Source organism: Fundulus heteroclitus, chromosome 10 (genome assembly GCF_011125445.2).
Source record: "Fundulus heteroclitus isolate FHET01 chromosome 10, MU-UCD_Fhet_4.1, whole genome shotgun sequence".
Lineage (NCBI taxonomy): Eukaryota > Metazoa > Chordata > Actinopteri > Cyprinodontiformes > Fundulidae > Fundulus > Fundulus heteroclitus.
The window spans coordinates 1,614,820-1,631,527 of NC_046370.1; the positions used below are offsets into that span (position 1 = coordinate 1,614,820).

The window sequence follows — 16,708 nt, forward strand, 5'->3', positions numbered from 1 at the left end:
TTGATTCATTTTATGCGTTCCTGTTTTTATTTTTATTTCTGGCAGTTTCGGTCCTCCATACTCGCCTCCCTGGCAAAGAAAGGGAGGGGTATTTTCTGTCGGCCGAAAACAAGGGCAGGAAGGGGAGAGGACAACGAGGACGGAAGTAGCGCGAGAGAGAGAGAGAGGGAGGGGGGGGTCGAAAAATTAAACTACCCCTTTAAGAGCAAGTGGGACATAGCGGTGCGCGAGAAAAAGGAGAGGAGGGGGAGAAGAAAGAGGAATTAAAAAAGAAAAGGAAGAAAGAGACAGGGAGGGAGGAGGGAGAGCGGGCGATAAAAAAAGAAAGATGACATCCTCGCAGCTGAACGGCCGAGGTGGAGCGGTAGGCTGCGGCCCGGCGAGAGCGCCGCTCGCCGGGGTCAGGGCTTGAATCCAGCAGCGAGGCTTCGACCGAACACCCGAGCGGCCTACCCGGGGTTCGGAAATCGGACAAAAAAAAAGCCGACTCCGATTATTTTTAAAAACAGCAAAGCATGACCTGCTTGTTTTTAAGAGATATTACAACTCACATTTGATCTCTTGCGTTACAGAAATTACTAATTTTTACCGCTTTGTTGCGTATTGCTGAAGAGTAAAAAAAAAAAAAAAAAACTGCACGGTTCGGTTATTTTTATTTATTTTTTATTGGATGTTTTCTGGGTTCTCCTCCGTGGCGAGGCTCTTGCGTGTTTAAGCGGTGGTTTGTTGGGGGGGCTTTCTTCCCCCCCGTGGGTGTCGGGAACCATTGAAGCTAAAGGCCGAAGCTCGGGAGGGAGCAGGCCGTTACTGGGCCGGGCCTCTGCAGCCTGCGCTAGCCCCGGCGGCTCTACCTCAATGAGAGAACCAGAGCCCGGCACTCGGCTTTGTTCGCGCTTTACGACACAACCCGGGAGCCCATCGTTGCTGCCGCGGGCCGGGCCTCCGTCCGCGGCCCCATCACCACCGACGGGCCGAGCCGAGCCATGCAAAGGCCGCTTTCCGCGACCCCAACCAGGAGCTGACTTCGTAATCTCCACCGCTGTCTGTGGCGCAAGATGGACGCTGCTTGGAGCAATTTTCTCTTCCAGGTAGGCCAGTGCTCACGCGCAGGGTGGCTGACATCTTGTGTTTCTGCCTCTGCAAAGATAAATGCTGTGACTTCTGTGTTTACATTTGGTGATGGCCTTCTCCTTGCTCCTCCAGAGTACTCCCACCCAAAACCAAGTGGAGGGGAGCCTCCAATCAGAGCTCATGCAAGTGCATACGAGCTCTCCCCAGACCCCACCCACAGAGCACATAGCACAGCCTCCTTCCACTGTGGACACCACGGCTCTGAGCGAGGAACCCCTGCCTGGTGAGGGACACAGCAGCTCACCCACACCTGTGGAGCCGCAGCCGCTGCCAGCTGAGCCTCCTCAGGTGGATAAACACCCAGAGGAGGAGGCTCTCTGCCAGCAGGGAGGCTCATGCACCACTGGAGCCTTTTGGTTCTTGTAGAAACCATGAAGATGCGATGCATTTTTTTTTTTATGCATTACCTGTAGTTTTCAGACCATAGAGCGCGTTAAATATTCTCCCACAAAGCGTGTAATATCATCACGCCGCACTGCAAAATAGGAGCTAAAAGTAAAGAAAAGAAAAATTATTGAAATGAATTGAGCAGGTAAATGAGACTATTTGCCAATGGAAAAAAAAATTTTTTGCACTTAAAATAAGAACAATTCATCTCCATCTTATTTCAAGTGCAGGATATCTAATTATCGTATTTTAGAGGTGAAAACACTCATTCCATTGGTTAATTATTTAGCTGCTCGAATCAATGAAGAATGTACTAATTTCAATAAAATTTTACTTTTAGTTTGCTTTTTGCAGTGCGCTCCTCCGCGTCCACAGCACTGAGCTATATTATACACTGGAGTGCTAATCACCGTCTGTTTGAACAGTCGCTTTGAAGCCACCAGCCGCCATATTGGTACTCCCTATTTTCCCCCCAGTAACTAGGGAATATGTGCGCTACAGCATCGAATAACGAGGATTTTCTCATCTTCGGGGGGGCTTAAGACTTTTAAAATATCAAATGCCATATACTTTTATGTTATGTTCTAAAAATATCAAGTACTGAGAAAGTCATGTGCTGAAATATTTTGCATTTTATTAATTTAAATATATATGTTTAACATTTATAAATATATAAATAACAATATACAAAAACATATATTTACATATGTGTATGCATATATATACATATACACATACTTCTATCTATATATATATATATATATATATATATCTATATATATATATATATATATATATATATATATATATATATCTATATATATATCTATATATATATATATATATATATATATATATATATTTTTTATGAATAACATGTAAAATATTTCAGCACCTAATTTCCTAGTAGTTGATAGTGTTAGTACATTCACTGACTGTAGAATTACCTGTGAAACGTTTTCACACAGCCAGAAAACTGCTTGTTGTTGCAACCAAATCCTGTGGGATTCTGTGAGAGTAGGGAGTAGCAAGATGGCGGCCAGTGACTTCAGTTTTTAGGCAAAATCAGCACGCCAGTGTATTATATAGCTCAGTGGTCCTCAGCTCTCTATCCGTCTCTGTCAGGAGGACAGAGTAGCTGGACTACACTGCCCTGTTTCTAACATTAGATCAAAATAAACGTAACTTTTATATTGAATTAACTTACTAGGTTTATTGTTTTGAGCGCGCATTCCGGGCTGCCTTACATGAATGAACTTCTAGTTTAGACATTACAGTCAGGCAGTCTTGTAGACAGCTCAGGGGTCCTCAGGTAGTGACACAGTGTACCGTAATGCTCCTAATATCCATTGAGTGGAGCGGCCTTGTTGCTAATCAGTCGTACTAACACATTTTAACAGATTTTTGAGCGCATTGTAACACATAAAATCAGTCAGTAAGCACAACTCTAATCATATATAAGGTGGTCAATCATGTTTTGAGAAAATTTAAAGTTTTTAAGTGCGTCTTATAGTCTGAAAATAAAGTATTCAACATGCAGTTCTGGAAATAACAAAAAAAATAGACAGATGCCAAACTTGCATTTGAAAAGTAAGGACTTTGATTTTATCTTTTGACAAAAGTGAGTTTCCACACTTTTTTTTTTCTTTAGGCTATTAATTAAAAGTTAATTTTTTTCAGCAACTCAGTTCATTAAGGGAAACACATAAATCAACACAGATCGACAATGTTTTAAGGGTACATAGCTGCGTTATATGCTTATAAAAAAAGACCAAGAACTGTTTGATCATGATAAAATAATATTATATACACCAAGCCTCCAGCCTGATGATGTTTAATGGTCCTTTTTGTGGATAAATAGCCCCAGCGCTGGGCGCGATGACCAGAAAAAAAACAGATATGGCGCCATCTAGCGACAGTATCACAGAACTGTCATAATCCTGATTTGCCTAATTAATAAATCAGTTTTAAATAATGCCAGACTGAGCCTGATCCTCTAAAATGCCTCACAGTAAAGCAGCAGCTCGGCGTGATGAAAACCAACCGTTATTAATTAAATAAAACGATCCACAGCAACTTTAAGAGCCTCATATCAAAACATTTACTCACGTCAGTCAACTCTGCTAATAGCTGTAAGCTGCTTCCTTGTTTTAAACCCTGCTGTGCATGTGCAATATGTACTTCAGTTAAAATCGTAAACAAACACGAAAGGCTTTATTTCCTAACAATTTGAAGAAAAAAACAACATAAAACACAAAAATAACAACTAATACAGCAGTAGCACGTGATAATCTCTCATAAAAACTTTGTACGCAACCAGAGTGAGCTATTGATGTATACATTTTAAAAAGTAAAATAATGTGACTATGCTCTGTATTTAAATGCTTATTTTTGTTAATTCTAGTTGTTTTTTTCTTCCCACCTCCAGCTAGTAAAAACACAGCATTTAAGATTAGAATATTGCATCAGACCAATAAAAAGCAAAATTATTCATGCAGAAATGGGGGCTTAATGAAAAGTATGTATTAATAATTGGCTAAAAGTTTTATTTTTTTAAAAGGTACTTTTATTCTGACAAAAAGCCTTTTAGAAATGCATATTCTAATTTATTGAATTGTGGCCAATAAGCTAATACGGAGACTGGTGTGGATTCAGTAACATCACAGTAACATGTTTTAATGCAGCTCTGCTTTAAAGATCAACTTATATTTAATTTTTTTTTTAACCACAACAGAACTCGATTTTTTTGTTGTTGTCAATTTTTCAAATACATAGGACACAAACCTAAATAAGTAAAATCTCAAAACCAAGCCTGATTCTTGCTTGCATCATGGTTCTAAATCGCGTCTCTGGTTCTTACTGCATCATCTTAAAGAGATTTAAAACTGTCGTGTTTTTATTTATTTATAAATATGAGTATAATATCACAGATCAGAAATTATGTTTATTTTTAGAGTCTGTTTAGTATAAAATAATCCAGTCCAGTTTTTTTCATCCCTTTGAAACGCCGTCTGATCAAAGTTACCGACACGGTCCTCTACCCAACAAAAGGGTTTAAAAATGTAACTTTTACTTTTCTGTTTTACTGCATTAATGCTGTTTTTCTGCAGATTACCCAGAATCCCTTTTACAATTTCTAACACATATGGATTAATTTCCATTACAGTTGTTTCTAACAACTAAAATGTTTCAACGTTATCACACTTTTTTAACTATATAATATTAACAACCATATAAATGGCTTCTAGCCCGACTCGTGCCTGCAGTCAACATTTAATTAACTATGAGCCTCATGTGTCAAGAATAATACCAAGCCATTAATATTAAAGACAAACTTCGGTTACATTAAAGTTTTTTTTGTACTTTTTTTTTTTCCCCCCCCAGGATTTTATTAATAGTATTCGTCATAGCACTGACTGCAGGTACAGACCAAACAGCAGGGGGCGCTGTTGCCACATTTAGAATGATTTAGAAGGCCTGTATTCTCTAACGCTGTTCTTATTCCTTCACGTTCCCCCTTACCTCCGTATCGACTCTTCAAAGTAAAACATGGAACATTATAAACGTTCTAGTTGGTTCAGACGCTGTTTGATTGTTTTATTATTTTTTTTAATGAGTCCAGCTGGTCCAATACGCTGAGAGTCTAACTGGGGGCTATTCTTCCTTAATGAAAGCTTCAGTATTTGTTTAAAAATGCACACTAACTCATTTTATTCGTGTTATTTAAGGTCTGAAAGATTTCATTTCTGCAAGGCGAATGTGTTTTAATTTGAGTTTTGCAGAAATCCTGTCAGTAATATAGATAATAAAACAAAAATGTAGACTTGATGTTTACCTATTTACCGCTTGCGTATTAATGTAAACTTTGCAGTGGTCTCACTTCTTTAATTTCTCCTCTGAGCTTTATGTTCAGCGTTGCTGGGCTAAAATTATTGTTAAATCAAAAGCATCTTCTAAACAGGTGTTACCAGCCCTTTTAATGATTTCATGATGTCGAAGTGCTTTAGAGCTTTTCACCTCTGTCAGTATTTGGAAACATAAATATTAATAATTAACCTCTCATGGCAGGAAAGGTTAGAGAAAATATTTATAATGCCATTCTTATGTTTTGCTTTGATTTTTGCAGAAATCCTGTCAGTAATTCAGATAATAAAGCAAAAATGTGGAGGCGACTCAAACGTTTACCTATTAATGCAAACTTTGCCGTGGTCTCACTTCTTAATTTCTCTTCTGCGCTTTATGTTCAGCGTTGCTGGGCTATTTCACAGATTAAATATGGAAAATACTGAGCGGGGCCAAATAAAACTCAACCCCACCCCCAGTTTAATTAGACAAATGGGTAAGTGCTGTAAAAAGGTACTGCAGAGGGTGATATGGATCAGCAGGCAATATATTTACCTAGATTGATGCAGTGAGTGGGTTTTATCCATTTTAACAACGCTGTCCCAACACAGAGATACTTGTCTTTAAGAATGGTTAACAATTTGTCTCCATTAAGCTCAGGGGGGAAAATGCAGGGAAAAAAAACACCTGGATGGGGAAAAGCTTATAAAGAAAACCCCAAAAAACTTCAGATATTTGATTGAATTCAATATTTATTATTAATAGATGAACAGAGAGATCGGCAGGTGTCCGGCCGTTCAGAAAACCTTAATATTATTGTGATCTGTGAACCATCATACCAGAGTTATAAGAGCAACAACACTTCATGCTGTTACTAAGTGAAAAAAATTCCGTCAGTCCATTTTGGTATTAAAATAGTTTTAAAATGTCAACTAAGACGCAGAGATGTATGGAACAAACTTATCTGTGTTGAGAAAGAGCAAACTTTCAACAGGTAACAGGAAGGCTGAGCCAAGTACATCAGAGTTGCTCTGTTTGGTCCTTTAGAGCACACGTGTCAAACTCGAGGCCAAATCCGGCCCTCAAGAGCCAAAAAAGGCATATCATGTCATAAAGTAGAGGCATATATCCTTTTAAAGTGTATAAAGTGGCTAAAACTGTGCCTCCTGTGGTAAATGTTGATTTTCTTTAAATGTGTAGTAACAGCATTCTGCCACTAGGTGTCAGTTTTCCCACAACACATTAAAACAACCCAGAAATGTCCAAAAAGCAGAAGAAGTGATACAGAATGATGAGTTTAAAGTGCAACTCAACCCAATATCAACTTGTTTTGGCAGATAAACTGTATCAACTGGGCCTAAGGGGCTATTTTTATGTTGCTGTGCATTTTTTATATTTCTATGTAAACTGAAATGAAATTATGAAATCAGAAGTATCATCTATACATGTGCCATTGGCCCTTTTAATGACTCCATGATGCCAAAGTGGGCCGATATAGAAATGAGTTTGACACCCCTGGTATAGAGCTTTTCACCTCTCTGTATTTGGAAATATAAATATTAATAATTAACTACTCATGGCAGGAAGGTTAGGGAAAAATCTGCATGCTGCACATGCATGCTTTAGAGTTCGGTTTTACTGCTTTCCTCAAAATTGGATCATAAATGAACAATTAAGATAATCGTGTTTCGTTAATTGAGTCAGAATCGTCCATTTCAGCAAATCGGTGCATCAATAAAAAAAATGTTTTTCTTTCACTCCTAGTAACTTTGTAGAACATCTCATTAGCTAATCTTGAAATAAAGCTTTAGCTTTCCAGGTTTTTTCTAAACGCTGCTCTGCTGCAAGAATTTCTCTAGTGTACAAACCAGAAAAGCACTGACTGCTCAGCAGCACCCCGCACGACTCCTCCGCCGTTCAAAAACCAGATATAATTCACACTCATGATGTGTTTGTGACGGTAGCACCATTCAGCTCCTGGTGGAGGTAAATGTGACTCTGCTGAAGTTTAACTTCGTTAAAAACGTTCTGCACTGGTCCTGCCCACGTTTGTTTTATACCTCAACCTGATAGATCTTGTTTTTATATATGAACTTAAGCAGCTGTTACTCTTTAAACCTGCTTTTTATGTAAGGATTAACAGTTTTCCTACAAATTCTAGTCTCTAAAGGGGTGAATCGATGGCTCGGTCCCAATAGGACTTCATTCAAAGGGGTGTGGTGGTTCTGTCTGCTTTGCACGTCTATATAGACTGAAAGTCAGAATGGACGAAGAGCATCAGTTCTCTTTTAGGTCCGGGCTTTGACTAGGCCACTCTAAAACATGAACCAGGGTTGTTTACCTGCAGGAGAGCCCCAGTTTCTTCAGCAGCGTGATGCTGCAACAACCACTATTATGCATGTAGGCCTAAAAGTTTGGAAAAATATCTAAAATCACTTAAATTCTGAACCTTTTGTTTATCGCATAAAATACTTTGGGCCCTCTTGGAATACTTTTATAAGGCGCTGTAATCATTTCTCATTCTTTAGCGATTTGTTTTGTGTTAAAAACTGCATTGAAACACTGAAAAATGCAGCAGCGTTGCTTCAAAAATTGTCACAAAAGTAGGGCAGAACGATTTTGGAGAATGATCTAATTGGGATTTTTTTTTTTTTTTTTTTTCTTAATATTGCGATTTTTTTTTTTTTTTTTTTCAGTTTAATTTATCATGTCTTTTTAAACATATACAAACAACAAATCATTTTGTTTCCTCGCCGTGCAGATTAGTTGCTAAAAGACCCACAGCATCTAAACTCAGAGCAGAAATTATTGCGTTCTGCCTACAATATATTTCAACCAAAATTGCAATTTTGACTTTTCTCTGCGTTAACCACAAGCAACAAAAATGGCCTCTAAATAAAGATGTTTGTAAGCAAGGACTATTTTAAACATGAACTTTTAATGTTTCTAATAATCAGAATATTATTCAAGAGAACAGCTTTTAGTTGATTTGGACATCAATCCTTGTTGAACATAAAGTGCAACCAACAAGCAAGTCTATGTATTAAACTGATTGACCTGTACTTAATGCTATATATGATTATATAAACTCTAAAACAAGTAATAAAATTAGATTATCTCACTGCTGCAACTGTTTTCCCTTTCTATGTGGAGGCAAACCCACTTTAAACATTTTACCAACACCTAATGGACGTGTCTAATTCTCTAATTGTTACATAGCCAAAAAATTGCAGACTCTGCGATTTGGAAATTGTGTTTTTTTTTTTTAAATTAAATTATATTGAAAATGCGATTAATTGTTCAGCCCTACACAAAAGTCCTCAGAAATGCAGACTCCAGCCTTCCTGGGTGTGTTTTAGCCGTGGGAATCTCAGCTGTGGGTCGTTGTGGTGAACTTAACAAACGTGGACGGCTGTGGTGGGCCGCGAGTCTCACGCCGTCTCCTCCTGTGTCTCCTGGTTCCCTGCAGAGCCGGTGAAGCCAGCGCCCCGGCCGGCCCGCGCGCAACACATCTGTGCCATCTGCAACAAGCAGTTCAAGAACAACTACAACCTGCGGCGGCACCAGTCGGTCCACACCGGGGTACGCATGAAGGACAGGGCCAGAGTGCAGGCGGAGGGAGCAAAGGAGGGAGTCGCCGGCCAGGTGGTGGCGGCGGCGGCCCCGCCGGCGATGGCGGTGGGGGCCGGAGGGAGGGCGGAGAGGCCCACTGTTCCCCTCTCCCTGCTGCACCTCTCCGTGTCTCCCCCGCTCGCCCCTCCCGGCTTGCTGGCGGGCGCCCAGCAGCCTCCCCTGGGCGGCCAGGATGGCGAAGGGGTTGCCATGCCAAACGTCATGGCCACTGTTAACCCTCATGCTCCGCCTCCTGCTGCTGTCGTCATGGCCACAGGGGCGACAGTACAGGTGGGTCAGGGCCTTGTGAGAGACGGTTGTCGTCAACCCCCAAGCCTTCGAGAGCGTTGTTTCTTAAGCCGCCATCGCCACGACGACGGGGGGAACCGCCTTCAGTGTCGCCCCGCTTCAAATTCGCCTCCTGCGTCGCATTCCAGGAGAGCTCCGTGAGCACTGATTGGTCGAGGGGACCGCCTCGGCAATGGTCCCCCCGGTTTAAGAAACAGTGTGCTCGAAGCTTCCCCCCCCCACCCCACCCCACCCCCCCCACGCTCCCCTGCATGTTCTCTGTAACACTAAAGACTAGCCAGAAGTAATTAATCTTTAATTGGCCGACTATCTGTGTTTGCATGGTTTCAATTATAATTCAGGGGAAAAAAAAACTTCAGACCTAAACTCTGCAGCTTGTTTTTTTTTTTTTTTTTTTTTTTTTTTGTGTCTTTTTTTTTTTTTTTGCCCCAGCGACCCGCAAACCCCAACCCGAACCCCGTGAAGAAGAACCACGCCTGCGAGACGTGCGGGAAGGCCTTCCGGGACGTCTACCACCTCAACCGGCACCGCCTGTCCCACTCGGACGAGAAGCCCTTCTCCTGCCCCATCTGCCAGCAGCGCTTCAAGAGGAAGGACCGCATGAGCCACCACGTGCGCTCCCACCAGGGCGGCGTGGAGAAGCCCTACATCTGCCCCCACTGCGGCAAAGCTTTCTCCAGGTGAGGCTGCGCGGCGGCGGCTCGGCACGGCCACGCCTTCCCCTCCTGCTCTATTCAATTCAATTTTATTTATATAGCGCCAAATCATGAAACATGTCATCTCAAGGCACTTGACAAAGTTCAAGTTCAATCATATTATACAGATTGGGTCAGATTATACAGATTGGGTCAGATTATACAGATTGGTCAAAAATGTCCTATATAAGGGAACCAGTTGATTGCATCAAAGTCCCGACAAGCAGCATTCACTCCTGGGGAACCGTAGAGCCACAGGGAGAGTCATCTGCATTGTACATGGCTTTGCAGCAATCCCTCATACTGAGCAAGCATGAAGCGACAGTGGGAAGAAAAACTCCACATTAACGGGAAGGAAAACCTCCGGCAGAACCGGGCTCAGTATGAACGGTCATCTGCCTCGACCGACTGGGGTTACAGAAGACAGAGCAGAAACACAACAAGAGAGACAAAAAAAGCACAGAAGCACACATTGATCTAGTAATCTGTTCTACATTAGATGGTAGTAGCGGGTGAGCCGTCTTCTCTGGATGATGTCACAATTAACAGAACGTCAGACCAGGTGTACCTACTATGAAGAGAAAAGAGAGAGAACAGAAAGTTAAAGGTATACTATGCAACCGGGGTTGATTTTCCAGCGAGGCTCCCCCCAGAGGGCAAAAGTAAAAGTGCACTGTCGTAAAGATGCTCAGCTGTTCTGGTTTCTCCGTCAAGCCAGGCGCGTTTGTTTTGAGCTTAGCAGACAGGCGAACGCAACGAAAAGTGGAAAAAACGGCAGTACAAACAATGACTAACACAGTGAAAGTATAAACATCAGGGCTTCCCGCAGCGCTATCTTAGCGAGGCGGCTGCCTCGCCAAACTCACGCTACCGCCTCGCCAACATTCAAAAAAAAAAAAAATAATAATAACTAAAAAAACTCGATATGCTTGCATGTTTATTTGACGTTAAAATGCGGTTCTTTGTTGTTGCTTTCGCGCGTGCATATAGTGAATGGCAGGGCAAAAACACATGCAGTTCTCCCCGTAAAGCGAGACCGACTCTCGCGATGCACGAGACTTCTGAGCCTGTGGGTGCGGGCCGAGAGCTCCTGCAATTCCAAGTGCGGTATTTCCCCCACAGACCACCAGGGCGGCTGAGAAAACCTTTGTTCGACCTGAAATGACTAATTTAATCATCCAAAACGGTATGGAACACATTAATTAACTGAAAAATGTTGCATAGTAGGCCTTTTAAAGCAGAAATGACGACACATAATGCATAATTGAAGAACAGTAGAACTCAATAGAGTGAGAAAATTAGATCCTGATATCCTCCAGCAGCCTAAGCCTATAGCAGTAAAACTATAAAGGTAGCTCAGAGTAACATGAGCCACTCTAGTTATAAGCTTTGTCAAAAAGGAAAGTTTTAAGATTAGTCTTAAAAGTAGACGGGGTGTCTGCCTCACGGACCAAAACTGGGAGTTGGTTCCACAGGAGAGGAGCCTGATAGCTAAAGGATCTGCCTCCCATTCTACTTTTAGAGACTCTAGGAACCACCAACAGACCATCTAAACGTGCGTTTTCCTCTCCTCTGCCCCCCTGTAGGCCTGACCATCTCAACAGCCACGTCAGGCAGGTGCACTCCTCAGAGCGACCGTTCAAATGTCCGGTAGGTTTTTTTTCCCCCTTGTTTTAGTTGCACCGGAAATGCCAAAGAGAGTTCAGTTTTTTTTTGTAACAATCGCTCCGTCGTCTCCATCTGTCTGCAGACCTGTGAGTCCTGCTTTGCCACCAAGGACCGGCTGCGAGCCCACATGATCCGTCACGAGGAGAAGGTGCCGTGCCACATCTGCGGCAAGCTGCTGTCCGCCGCCTACATCACGGATCACATGAGGGTGCACAACCAATCGCAGCACCACGTCTGCCACCTCTGTAACCGCAGTGAGTGTCGCGGCTTTTTTACTCTGCGCTAAAGTATGAATTTAAGCCCCTGATAGATCCCGTCATGCCCAGGTTTTATTTATTTATTTATTTATTTTGGGTTAGAATAAGCATTCTTGGCCAGCTCTCTCTTGCAAAATAGGACAAACCTGGTTAAATAAAGGTTATTATTATTTATTTATGCACATATATTTAAGTATAGAGCGGTGGTCACCAACACATTTGCATTTATATAAAACAATGTCTATAACAAAGCATGAAAATGTGTTTATTTTCCATAAATTTAAGGTGAACTCTGACTCTTCTAGTTCAAAAGTCAGTACTGGTAGCTCTCTGTGACCCTTGCTGTAGAATATACCCACAATTAGGACTGGACAATAATTCAATAACAATTTATATCGATCGCTAGACGTGTGGTTCAAAAGAAAAAAAAGAAGATTCAAAAAAATGTTCAATAGAAGAACGCTTTTCCTTCCTTTTTTGTTTTCTAGCTTATCCTGTAGTTTAATATTAAGTCATTACAACCGATCCTTCACCGAGCTTCAAAGAGTTCTTTTTTCTTTTTTTAAGACTTAGTTTTGGTAAAATGTTGGTTGAATAAAGAGTTGCGTTTGAATTCAGTGTTCTTTAATTAAAAATAGGTCACTAAGGAACAGCATAAAATGGCCAGGACTGCACTTAAAAATACATGTTTTGAATTTTTTGATGGTCATCGATATCAATCAATATGCTTTTTCTTTCTATATCGTCCAGCCCTGCACACAATTAACAAATAGGTGCATAATCCCAGGTTTGTGTATTATATGAGAGCTTTTTCAAAAACAATTATTGACAAAATGTAATTTTCTTAACATTTTATTTTATTTTGGACCCGTGACCAAAAAACAACAACAACCTGTTTCCAAGTAAAGGCCCATTCATGCCTCACGTAAAAGACGGATACGTGCGGAGTGTTTCATACGTTCTAACCGTTGATTTCGTCCGTATTTTGACACGAAAATTGGGAGTTTACGATTACGGACGAAACGGATCAATGCGGAGCAACGCTACCTGAAAACGGTGGGGGCGCTATTGAGTTTGTAGTACAAAATGTCAACAAAATTACGAAGAAGGTTATAATTCTGGGCTTTAAACAATGGCGGGATTCGAGGAACGACTTGTGGAGCTTTTCCACTACCACCCACTAGGGGTGGGTATTACCAAAGAAGTCACGATTCAATTCGAATCACGATTCACATGCCATGATCAGATTCTATCACGATGCATCACGATATTTGAATTATTGCTATGTATCGCGATGCATTGTGATATTTTCACTGAACAGTGTTAGAAAGAAATACAGCCATTACCAGTGGCTGACTGGCTGTGTATGATCTGGATAGTGTCTTCAATTGATACATAACTGAAAGAAACTGAATTCATACATAGCTGTATTTATTGAAACGACTTTTGGAGTTATTGCCATGAAAACAAATATTACTATTACTGGAGTGGACACACTGACAAAAAGTGCTTAGGATTTATAAAACTTAAAATAACAAAAAAATAAATAAAATCTGTGCCGTTTACATGGCCTCAGTGGTTCTTTAAACTAATGAAGTTGTATTCCATTTGTTTTTGGCTGATGTTCGACAACCATTCATGCAATTTTATTATTATTATTTTTTTTATATTAATAATCGATACTTGGCGTCAAGAATCGATGCAGTATATCGCGAAAATTAGAATCGCGATGCATTGTCATGACGATTATTTTGCCCACCCCTACCACCCACACATATGATGTGTCGTGTCCGGGGCACAGGGACAAACTAAAAGTTTACTTACGGAGCAAATGCAACAAAATCACGTCTTGGACCGTCGCCATGTTTGATCAGTGACGAATCATTGGCGCCCAGCACTGCCACCTAGAGGAAATATTGGTTATTGCGCACTTCACGGATAGAACGTACGGACAGAAATACGGACATAGGGTATGAATGGGCCTTAAACCTGAGTTGATTATGGAAAAATCACGTGCTGTTTAACTGGGCGGGAAATCTCCCACAATGCATTGTCTGCTTGAGCTTTAGCTGTGAGCGAGTCTCTCTCCTCCCTCCCTCCCGCCAGGCTTCACCACGCTGACGTACCTCCGCGTCCACGCCCAGAAGCACCACGGCCAGGAGTGGAAGGAGAGCCCCGGCGGCTTCGGCGGCACGGCCTCGGGCGGCGTCCTCGTCTGCCACCTGTGCGGCGTCCAGTGCAAGACGCCCACCCAGCTCCAGGGCCACATGGGCACCCACAGCACCAGCCAGGCCGCGCCCAGCCCCGTCACCTCCAACGTGGTGGCCAGCAGCTCCGTCTCCCTCAGCGGCATGGTGACGGCGGCGCCCACCGTCTACGTCACGGGCAACACGGTGGTGGACCTGCTCGTCACGGACTGCTCTAGCATCGCGGCGCCGCAGTCCCACAGTTAGCAGGATGGGATCCGGGAAGCGCGTCGCTTGTAGATTCGGATTCGGTTGCTGGTTATTATTGTTTTTATTTTTATTTTGTTGGGCACTTGAGTTTAAAAAAAGAAAAAAAAAACGGCTTGAAAAAAAGGAGTTTGGCTGCAGAGCTGGAGCATCAAAGAGGCTGCAGCAGGTTCACCAACACTAATGACAAACATGGATGTGCTGTCCTGATATTTCCCAATGAAGACTCTGGTGAAAGCCTGGTTATCCCTCCCTCTCTCTCTCTCTCTCTCTCTCTCTCTCTGTCTGATCTTCCCATCAACCCTTTATTTTGGCATCGGCTGCTCGCTGCGACTGCACCAAGTACTGTAAATCTCACACCAGCTCTGATCTTACCTCCATTTTAGCAACTCGCATACCGAGAATACTGAGAGCCCAAAACGGTTCGCGTCGGGACGTTTTTAAGGGGGAGGAAACGAGAGAAACATTAGAAGGGAAGTTGTGTGTGCGCGTGCGTGTGTGTGTGTAAGTTTGAGCTCCTCTCGCATGTTTGTTGTGTTTTTTTTATTTTAATTTCACAAGACGGAGATGGGAAACTAGATTTTAACGCTAGCTAAATGTGTTTTTACTCTAGACGGATGTGGAGTTAATCAGGAGGGAGGATTCACCTGTAGGGGGATGTTTGTGCTCATTTTTTTTCCTAAAGGTACAGAAATAATAATTAAAACAAACAAACAAAAAAAAAAAAAAAACAAGAGTTGTCATTCAGGAGCATCAAGCACCTTAAAACTGTCGGACTCGGTTGAGGACGGAGGTTTGGGTTTTCCTCGGGTTGTTTTCGCTCCGAGTCTTCCTCTCTGGGTCTGGCCTTTTACGGAGAAAGAAGAAAAAAATAAATAAAACTGCTAGTCAGCACTTCGGCTTCTGAACTACCTTTTTGCATGAAAACAGAATAAACCAAGCAAGCTCGGCCATGTTTATTGTTAGAGAATAAAACTTAGCAGTTCCACTAAGTTAGTTAGCTGTAGCTGGTAATATTTATGAAAAAGTTGATTTTATTTTTTGTTTTTTTTTTCCACATAGATTGCCATTCGTTTGAGTGCAGCTGTCATTGCCATAGTCCCCCTCCCCCCTTTTTTTCACCTTTTCATTGTATCTTTTACTTTTTGTTTTCTCTGTGTTTCAGTCCAACGGGTGAAACTTTATTTAGATTTAGTCTTTTTAACTCTGCATAGCACTTGTTTTTCTGCATCAGTCGTGACGGCCGTCCGTTGTGACGCTTGGGGCTTGAAAAGTCACTTTAAGTCGACGGAAAAAAAGGACAATAAGAGTCGGTGCAGTTTTCCGTTTTTGTGTTCATTTCTGACCTTGAAATCTGTAGTTATTTGTTTGAATCTTTCTTTGGAAAAGTGTTTTTCCTGTTGAGAAACATAGTGATTAATTGCGAATTAATTTTAGGTTTTCTCCATTACACTAAAAAAAAAAAAAGATAATAATGATGATACCTCTACTCTAGGCTTCTGTACAGCTCTTGTGATACATCTTTAATGCCTTATCGTACTCAACTGCATTTTAATTCTTTTATGACAAAATATTTCAAATCTTAATCATGGATTCATTAAGAATATTAAGGGGATGTATTTATATTTATATTTTTATATTTCTCAACAGTATGCATGTCTAAAAAGTTGTTAGAGCAAAAAAAAATTGATGCTAATTAGTCCTTGTTTTTTTTTTTTTTTTTTTTTTTTTGTAGATCAAGTAGAGATCATGTTATTTTATAATTTGGACAGTTTAAAGTAAAAATATTAAACAAGAACTACTGTTTGCACTGTTATTTCCCCTCATGGTTATCCATCCATTATCTACACCCACGTGCAGGAGCCAATCACCAGCCATCGTCGGGCCAGGGCCACCTAAACTGTCTGAAACATAATTTTATTCATTATTTTTACTCTTTCTGGGTTTTTACGGCACTAGTGGCTTGTTTTTCTCACATTAAGGGGGTTTGAGAGAGGAGAAGACGTGCGGTTGAGGATTAAGGCCTCCATAAATGGGTCGTGCTCAGATCGCCACACGCCTCTTACATCACTTTTAACAGAAAACGTCTCACGAAAGGAACAGCTGACGAGTTAAAACATGGATAAAAATGTAGAAAAATCTAATCTTTTAAATTGAGCACATTTATTCAATAGGGGAACAATGCATTAAAATATTAAATGTCAATACTATTTACAATGTTGGATATTAAATTATTGCTTACCGCAACCTCCCTTTGTTACAGCGTTAATAATATATGAACTAAAGTGTTCTTATTCATAATTTATGCTTTTTTTTTCCTATTGATATGTGTCTAAGAACTTTTAAATAGTAA

General features: G+C 41.3%; 1 protein-coding gene across 1 annotated transcript; it reads left to right on the forward strand.

Annotated features, from left to right (window-relative positions):
* The first annotated feature begins 181 nt into the window (after positions 1-181).
* On the forward strand, positions 182-16,153 carry maz (MYC associated zinc finger protein). Its single transcript, XM_036141762.1, has 7 exons — positions 182-1,088; positions 1,204-1,354; positions 8,831-9,264; positions 9,715-9,962; positions 11,564-11,627; positions 11,728-11,899; positions 14,009-16,153. The coding sequence occupies exons 1-7, from the start codon at positions 1,056-1,058 to the stop codon at positions 14,353-14,355; spliced, it is 1,449 nt and encodes a 482-aa protein (XP_035997655.1). The 5' UTR covers positions 182-1,055; the 3' UTR covers positions 14,356-16,153.
* Positions 16,154-16,708: the final 555 nt, after the last annotated feature.